Source organism: Lactuca serriola, chromosome 9, assembly GCF_051521515.1.
Source record: "Lactuca serriola cultivar US96UC23 chromosome 9, Lser_US96UC23_V15, whole genome shotgun sequence".
Lineage (NCBI taxonomy): Eukaryota > Viridiplantae > Streptophyta > Magnoliopsida > Asterales > Asteraceae > Lactuca > Lactuca serriola.
Window position 1 is genome coordinate 71,287,567 of NC_136416.1, and position 9,291 is coordinate 71,296,857.

The following is a 9,291-nucleotide window of genomic DNA, read 5'->3' on the forward strand; positions in this document are numbered from 1 at the left end:
TTGTATGCTTGTTGTAGGGGTGAAATAGACCCGATGTCGGGTTGAAACGGATCGGAGGGGTGAAATAGACCCAATATCAGTTGAAAGAAACCGAACGGGGTGAAATAGACCCAGTATCGGTTGAAAGAGACTGAATGGGGGGGTTGAAATAGACCCAATTATGTTTTGACGGTTATGTATGTGTGGTATGGGGTATTTTGGGGAGCTCACTAAGCTTTGTGCTTATAGTTTTCAGTTTATTTTTCAGGTACTTCTAGCTCAAAAGGGAAGGTCCCGTCATGATCGCACTGCATCCGCCCATGTTTTCCACATTATGTGATTTTAGGATTTTGAACTCTGATGATATTTTCACTATGATACATTTTGGTTGATTTGACATAATTATTGAATGCTTGAGAATGATTTAAAAACATTTTTTTCTGAATGTTTGGGATGTTACAACTTATAAGGGCCATCCTTCTTAACAAACTTATCCAAGAGAGACTTAAACGCTGTCATATGCCTGGAGCACCCACTATCAAGATACCAAACATACTACTAACCCTACAATGCTAAGAAACAGATTAGAACGCACTAACCTATTTTTCAATGGGTATTTTCACTAAGGATTTAACATCAAAAATATTATAACAAGCAACATGGAGAAATTTAAGGAGTTATTCTTTTTAATCCATTTATCATTTCTTATGGAAATATTGTAAACTCTTTTAATGTTTTCTCCAAATGTATAGTCACTAATTTTATGAGATTTATCTCCACAAGATAGCAAACTTTTATAATATACTTTTTATTTTTATTAAACATGTTGGTATTTTTCAAAAATTCCGGTTTCCAATGAGTTGAAATTTTATCATGTATCTTATGAACTTTTGAAAAAGCTTTAGAAAAAAGATATATCAGTGTGACAAGATGTGGAGATAGAATACTGACACGTTGGTGTACACAAAGATTCATCTGTGTTAGAAGAATCAGTGTCAAAAGAAATAGAGTCATCAGTGGCACACTTGATAACAGTACAATTTGGAGATGCACTGAGTATATCATGTATGGAGTGGAATTCACCATTGGATATAGGAAACTTAAGATACATGTTACTGGTAGGAATTGGAATATTAAAAGAAGGATTTCTAATAGTAGGATCTAAGGTAGTTAAGAGGGTATTACAAACAGTGATACCATCAGAACTTCTTATGTAGTGTTTATTTATGTAAATATTACTAGCAAACCTTGATTTAAAGTCATCTTAAAGATCACTAAGAGTAGAAAAGTTAGGTTCGGTTTCAAATTTTTTATAAACTCCTACAACCTCATCTATATTTCCACCAAGAATTTTCTCACACTGATTAGGTATCTGGGCATCAATTTTTTTTTAGCTTATGATGATTGTGTGCCTAATTATTAACTATACCTTGTAGTTTATTTGCATGCAATTCATCATTGTCCTTTTTTGTGTGAAGGTCAACATTTGTAAGAGATAGATTCATGACATTGATGTTTGTTTAAGCAATAGTTTTCATAGCGTCTATTAGTTTATTTGTCAGTGATTCAATTTCAAAACTAAGTCATTACTTTTCTTGATTAACATTTGAAAGTTGAAGACACAAGTAATTATTCATCATTCATTTTTCGTTATCATAATAGTTGACAATTTTGTTCACCTGATATAAAGATGATGAGTCCCACTCCAACATCTTTGAATCTTTATCAACTTTACCTAGATCAAATTTAACTGAGCTTGACCTACTTCCTCCTTCATCAAAGAAAAATGCATCAGTACGAGCCATCAAACACTTATCCTTTTCTTTATCTTCATCTGATGATTCTTCATCATCCGCCCAATTTTCCACTTCATCTATAAGAGTTTTCACATCAAAGTTCAGCCTCTTCAGAGAGGCCAACAGTTTCTTATACTTCACTTCATAACCTTCATTCATGTCCACCTTCATGGACATGCACTCCTTGGCAAAATGATCAGTGCCTCCACAGTTGAAGCACTTTGGTCCTTTATTCTTCTAAACCAACAATCTTCCTACAAACGTCATATTCCTTAGATGCTGTCAGACTTTGATAGCAATATTCTGGGTCCATAAGGTTTCTTGTTGCTTTGACTAATGTTGCATTTGACTATCAAGGCTTCACCTTCGTATTCATTAGAGAAGTTATTTTCACTATTTGGGGTTGAGTTCCTTGAATAAAGGGCCATAGATTTGTCCCTGTGAGTTTCTCGCATAATTTCCTTGCACAAAATCTTTGTTTCTTCATGATTATGAAGATTACCAAATAATGAAGACGGATCCATGGTTACAATCTTCTCACTGTTCTTTAGAACATCAACATGACGTTCCCAACGATCATTTAGCGAGTTAAGAAACTTGATAACCAAGTAGTTTCTAGTTTTGTTCATATTGAGACGATGCATGCCGTTCACCAAGCAGTTAAAGCGATTGAAAACTTGAGTAAGACTTTCATTTTTCTGCTGGGAAAAGTGCTCGTATCTTCAATTTAGACTATTCTTATTGATAACTTTAACTTCATTAGTTCCTTCATAGGGTATCGTCAGTGTATCCATCATCTCCTTGGTAGGTCTGCAATTTTGAACAAAATTATAGATGTCATAGGGATGAGTGTTTTCTATAAAGGCATGAGCTTTGACATCAAGGGCAACAAGACACTTATCTTCTTCAGTAAACTCATGTGTAGGTTTTTTATTCTCATCACCATCCTTAACATTATCCTTCATGGGATGATACATAGGAACACGAAGACCACGCTTGATGATATCCAACATGAAATAGTCCATGGTTTCGAGGACCATCATGGCTTTTGACTTCCAGATGGTGAAGTTCTTTTCATCAAACTATGGAATTTTGTGACTAGAAATGATTTTAGAGTGATTGGATGAAGCAGAAGAAATTGCTAAGAGATATTAATGACATGCTCTGATACAATTGTGAGATCCCTGATCAAGATCGATTAACAGAAAAGACAAAGAACAATGGTTTATCACAAAGGTTTTTCACTAAGAAAGTTCTCACTATGAGAACAATGATAAAGCTAGTATTTGTAAATCAACAAATGACAAAAACCCTTAATACATGATTTATAGTAAAAGCTAAGCGATGTGAATACCTAGAAATCAGGGATTTCATCTAATCTATATAAATACAAGATATATATGATATCCCTAAGATATCGAATCTGCTAACTAACTACACGTATAACTATACATACAAAACATCATCACGCTGACGCTGGCTTTACAGATTAAGTCTTCACGTTGGCGTTGGTGAGACGCTGTTGATGATGGAAGTCAACGTGACCCATTTTTACTTCTTCATATTTTAAGGTTCGATGTTACACTAAGTTCCTTTTTGGCTTTTGGAAATGAATCCTTGGAGTTTGAAGCAACTCCAAGACATTGGATAAGATTTATGCTAGTTCTTGGACCTTATGGTCCCATAAAGTTTGTATCTTGATCATAAATCAACTATGCATGAGTTTCTAGGTCATTTGGTCCCTTTTTGAGTTAAAGTTTTAGATCTAGTCTTGTAATGGTTATGGAAGGGATAAAGTTGGAAACTTTATCATGCATTGCCTTAATCGATCATGATCTAATATTTGGAGCTATGAAAATAAGGATTAAGAGCTTATTGAATTAAGTTGTTCAGACATGGAGGTGAGGAAGTTTGCGACTGTTTTGGCGTTTAGCCACCAAGACGTGGCTATGGTGTTGGCCACGATGTGTTGACCCGACTGTTGACTTTTAACCATTTACTTTTTGACCAAGTTTGACTTGAGATCAAACTTTAGGGTTCATGACTTAGATTGAGAATTTACCCTTATTTGTCTAGGTAGGTCTAATATCGGTTTATTGCATGTGATGAATTGTAGGGATTTATGTGTTTGTATGTGAGGTGAGCTTTTTCACTATACTTTGTACTATACTATATATCATTTGTATGTTTATAATGTAGGTATGTTGTAGTGATCTGTTATATTGGTAGACCTGTTATGATTACAAGTGTTTGTTTGTTATTTTCACATGTCGAAATATTATGGTTGGCTTGATACGGTCCTGCTTTGTGATGTAGGCCAAAAGACCCATGAGGTCGAGTTTATGATGTAGGCCCAAGGGGAGCGGCCTGACTCGAATGTTGTAGGCTCTGAATAGCAGTCCAGCCTCGTGCTGTAAGCCTTGTGTGCATACATTGTATGTGTATTGTTGTGTGAAATATTTTGGGGAAATCACTAAGTTTGGGCTTACAGTTGTGGATTTAAATGTTTTAAGTACTTCTGAGGATAGGGCTAAGGCGAAGGCGTGACTATACACATCATCTGTTGATCATTATGTTTTGATAGATGTTATGACTTTGATACGTTGATGATTTATGCTTTTATGGAAAACGAGTTTCATTTCCTTTAAAATGATTTTTTTTAATATGGTTTTTGGAACGTTATAAATAAAGCTCGAATCGAGCCAAAATCAACCTCGAGCCCCTCATAACTTAAACGAGGTCAAATCGAGCATGTCCAAGCTAAAACTCAGTTCGGCTCGTTTACACTCCTACAAATAAGAATAAGAATGAAGAAGAGGTAAGACACTCAATGATGACACCATGGATGGTCAACCCCATCCCATCCCCGCCCCATTGTCAACTCTATGTTGAACACCATGTAAGGGAGGGGTCACCATTCACCACAATCCATATAAGACTCTCCATATTCTTCTCCAACCATATCCCATGGCTTAATATTGATATTAAATTATCTATATTTTATGTTAAATTATAAAGATGTGAGACATAAAATATAAAAAGATAATTTTAAATAGTTACAATACTAGTATAATAACTTTAAATATTATTGTTAAATAAATAATTTTCTTCTTTCTTTTATCTAATTTAGTATACTAATACAATCCCAAAAAACTATAAGGTTTTGAAGCGGACCAAGGGAGTCAAAACTTGGAGTACCGAATAATACCCCAGCATTAAATACGTCAGTATTCCGATTCAAAACTAAAACGGGTATTTGGGTTCGGATCCCCAGTAAACTAACTCATTTAAATTCAATCCACCACCATCGCCATCACCACCACCTCCGCCTTCCACCTTCAAAAACACACACTTACACTCCATAGAAGGAAGCAACGCAACAACCATCATCCACCATTTTCATCTCATTCTCTCTCTATTACAACAAGAGAGAGATTAAAGCTGCAAAAAGGCTATACCCTTTCATCAGCTTTCCTTTATTCATTCCCTTCTCAACTCCCGATGTGTGGTTTTCTGTGACATACAGAAACAACTTTCTTATCTGAATTCTATCTTGTGAGAGTTCGAGAAGAAAAAGGTAGAACTTGATTAAAGTTTTTGAAATATTTTCATGGTGGTTGTATAAATCTTGATTAGTTAGGGATCGAAGTTTGAGTATGGGAAGAGAGTGGTTGTACAAAGCCGCCGGTGGCGGAGATGCCAGCTCCGGTAGACGTGGTAAAGGGAAACCGCCGTCCACCACTAGTAAACCTGTGAACATAAAAACAAAAAAAGAGAGAAACAGTTCATCTTCTGGATGCATGAGTGCCATTTTTAATTTCTTCGATGTTCAACATCATCAGTTTGGCTTACGCTACCCTTCTTTCATCTCCGAATCCGCCATTAATAACCCACAACAATTTAACATTGGTCTTCAAGGTATCTATCTCTCAATCTAGCTAAAAAGTGTTATAAGTTCTTTATGTTTTTTTGTTTTGGGTTTTCAGTATTCATTTTGCTGTGATTATGATGTTGTAGGCGTAGAAGCACCGAGGAACAGTTTGGAGTCGCCGGAATCTGCCATGGACGTTGCTCCATCATCATCATCATCTTCATCAGTCAAAGAAAAGTCTAACTTGAACATCCCAGTAAGTTTGATGTTAGTAATTTGAAATTTTGATCAATGATCATCGAATTTATTGTGATTTAATTTTGATAATACAGATGGGTGGCATTCAAATCAAAACAAAACGATCAAGATTATCAGATCAAGATTTATCTTCAGAATATAGCAGCTCTCCTAGTACTAAAACACCTAATCTAGTTGCTAGATTAATGGGTCTTGATCTTCTCCCGGAATATTCATCCCCCAGACCTTCATCATCATCCTCCACTCCGGTGACCACCCATAAACACAGTCGTTCTTTACCGGCGACTCCCAGAATATCAACGGCAAGCAGAGGATCAACAGATAACGATTACCACCATCGGTTTTCTCTCCAAATAGACAAAGAGAACTGTAACAGTTATAAGCGTCAAGAACACGAGTCCTTGCAGATGAAAATGGCCCGCCGGAGATCGGAACTTCTGTTGCACCGATCAGACGATGAGAACACAAGTCTGTACGCAAAGCAGATTGCGAACCAAGTGAGGGAAAGAATCAGCCGGCGACTTGGTACAGACATCACAAACACCGTGTCATCACAGTCATCGACGACGAGAAATAAAGAACAGAGAAGAGATTCTAATCTGGTTTTGCTCAAACCAAAGAAACCAGCTCCATCACCATTGATGACGCAAGCTCCGGCGCCGGCGCCGGCATCAAAACAAAAACAAGATGATACGAATACGACGCCATTTTCGAGCTCACCAAAGCTCAGATTGTTGGACATTAAGAGCAATCTTAGTAAACCCAATTCAAATTCACAGTCATCACCATTCAAAGAGGTAGGATCGAAGCCAGAAACACGACCAGTACGTCATCAAAAGCCATTAACGAAGCCGGAGAAACCAGTGAAAGATCAAAAAATTCAGAGAATCGCAAGTGAAAGATACGAGTTGCGCTTGAAGAATGTGCGTCAACAAGATGACGCATTTGTGAGCAAGATCTGTAAGAAGTCAACTCCATTACCAAATCATGTTGTAAATGTCAAGAACACAACAAAGTTTCTTTCTTTCAAGAAAGAGATGACGTCTTCTTCCTCAACAAGACTACCTCAAAAACAGGTACATTTTAGTCGTACAATTAACTCTGATGTCATTTGTTGTTATCTTTGTATTCTTAATCACTGCATACATGACATCATTTTTGTCTATGAGAATCTACTCCATCTTCAAGTATATACTAATCATTATTATATTAAAATTTTGAATAAATGGATACTCACAAATGAGTGAAATGTAAAAGTCTAAAGTCATTTAACAAAATATATACATTTTTGGTACTAAAATAAACCTTTACATTAATTCAAAACTTGTTAAATTTGGAACTACAAAATTACTTTTATGATAGTCTCAGATTTATGAATATATTTGGTAACATATGAATATGTATATTAAAGTATTAAGTAATATATAATATTTTTCTAAACTTTTTATTTTCTTAAAGCTTTTTATTTTCTTTTAGAAGAGATCCTTCACAAAACAATTTCGCAATTCAAAATAACTCTTTTCTGAAATTTGAAACATTTTGACTAAGTACCAAAATATCGTTTATTTTGATGATCATCCCCAAAGTAAATATAATAAATGGTCTCTAATCTTGATCTAAAACAAACGGTCTTTAAACATGAGTATTTTTGAATTAATTTGTATAGCCAATATTTTATTAAAATATACTATTATATTTATTTTAAGGCAAATCTATTATTAAATTACATACCAAATCAACTAAGTACCAAAAAATCGTTAATTTTGGTGGTCATCTCCAAAATAAATATAATAAATGGTCCATAAACTTGATCTAAAACAAACGTTCTTTAAACATGAGTATTGTGGAATTAATTTGTATAGCCATTTTTTTATTAAAATATACTATTATATCTATTTTAAGGCAATTATATTACTAAATTATATACCAAATCAACTTGTTATTTTTTTCCTTGTCGTACGTAATTATATTAGGAAATTAATCTTCAAATTATCTTGAAATGGGGTTTTATGGAATATTTGATTTTGCAGGTGTCCTTGGTCAGCATGACGCAGTTACCTAGTAGACTGAACTCCTCGTACAATCAGAATGACATACGCATGTTCAAGCTTTCCGATCAAGATTCCAACGCTGCCACCACATCGTCCTCCGATCCCAACGGCGGTTCTTTTTCCGATCACTTCGACTACATTTCAAGAATCCTCGACCTTTGTGGAATCCACAGCACCACCCTCATCTCAATCGGTCAATGGTACTCCCCTTCTCACCCACTTCATCCCTCAATATTTCATCAGCTAGAAAAACACCACCACCCCACCACCACCGCCGGACGAAGGTTGATGTTCGAATTAGTAGATGAACTGCTGGCGGAAATCTTGAAGCCTTACATGAATCTGAAACCATGGGTTTGTCCAAAAACATCGGATTCATGTGGAATGCGTGGGTCGGATTTGATCAAGAAGTTATGTGAGAAGATTGAGAGTATTCCGGCAGCCGATTGTGAGGTGTTGGAAGACATAGATGGGTTGATCGAGAGGGATATAGGAGGGAGCATGCGGCGGCTGTGGTCGACGGCGTTTGAGGCGGAGGCGGAGGATATAGTGAAGGAGATAGAGAGTGAGATCGTGGAAACGTTGATGCATGAATTTTCAACGGTAACGGTGGCTCCGGCAGGATCTGACAAGTGAGGTCATATGTGTCGTTCACGTGATCAGATGCTGTTCGTTTGGCACAAAAAAGAAGGCACAATGGAAAGTCAGCTTTATGTGGCAAAGTGAAGAACAGTAGCCCATAAGAGAAATCAAATATCTTTCAGATTATAAATGGTATTCGTTTTTATTGTATTTAAAAAATAATTTAATAAAAACATATTATTCATTAAATATGCAAAAAAAGAGCTATCACAAGATTTAATACATTTAAATAAACGTTAATAACATAGTAATGTATTATATCTGTGTACATTAAAATGTGTTCTATATGATTAATAATTAAAAAAATTTAAATAAACGTTAATAACATAGTAATGTATTATATCTGTGTACATTAAAATGTGTTCTATATGATTAATAATTAAAAAAATTTCAAGCTGCTAAAATATACTAGTATGATTGGATATATAATGGGTGTCTTTGGAAGAAGTAGTTGTTAGCTAGAGGCAAGTAGGGGATAGCTTATAGCTTGTAACTCGTAGCATATAACATGTATCGGGTAGCTGGAAGCTGTAGCTTTTAATTGTTATATGAGTGTTTGGAAAAAATAGTTGAAAACTTTTGAAATAAATATGTAAAATTACATAAAGGAAAATTGTTTAAAATAAATAAATATATAAATATATTTTTAATGGCAATTATGGAAATTGGTTTCAAAAGTTTAGTAGCGTTAGTT

General features: G+C 35.2%; 1 protein-coding gene across 1 annotated transcript; it reads left to right on the forward strand.

Moving 5' to 3' along the window:
• The first annotated feature begins 5,006 nt into the window (after positions 1-5,006).
• Positions 5,007-8,805, forward strand: LOC145075038 (uncharacterized). Its single transcript, XM_079021328.1, has 4 exons — positions 5,007-5,693; positions 5,793-5,902; positions 5,979-6,980; positions 7,935-8,805. Exons 1-4 carry the CDS (start codon positions 5,432-5,434, stop codon positions 8,589-8,591), a joined length of 2,031 nt encoding a protein of 676 aa, XP_078877454.1. The 5' UTR covers positions 5,007-5,431; the 3' UTR covers positions 8,592-8,805.
• The last annotated feature ends 486 nt before the right edge of the window (positions 8,806-9,291 follow it).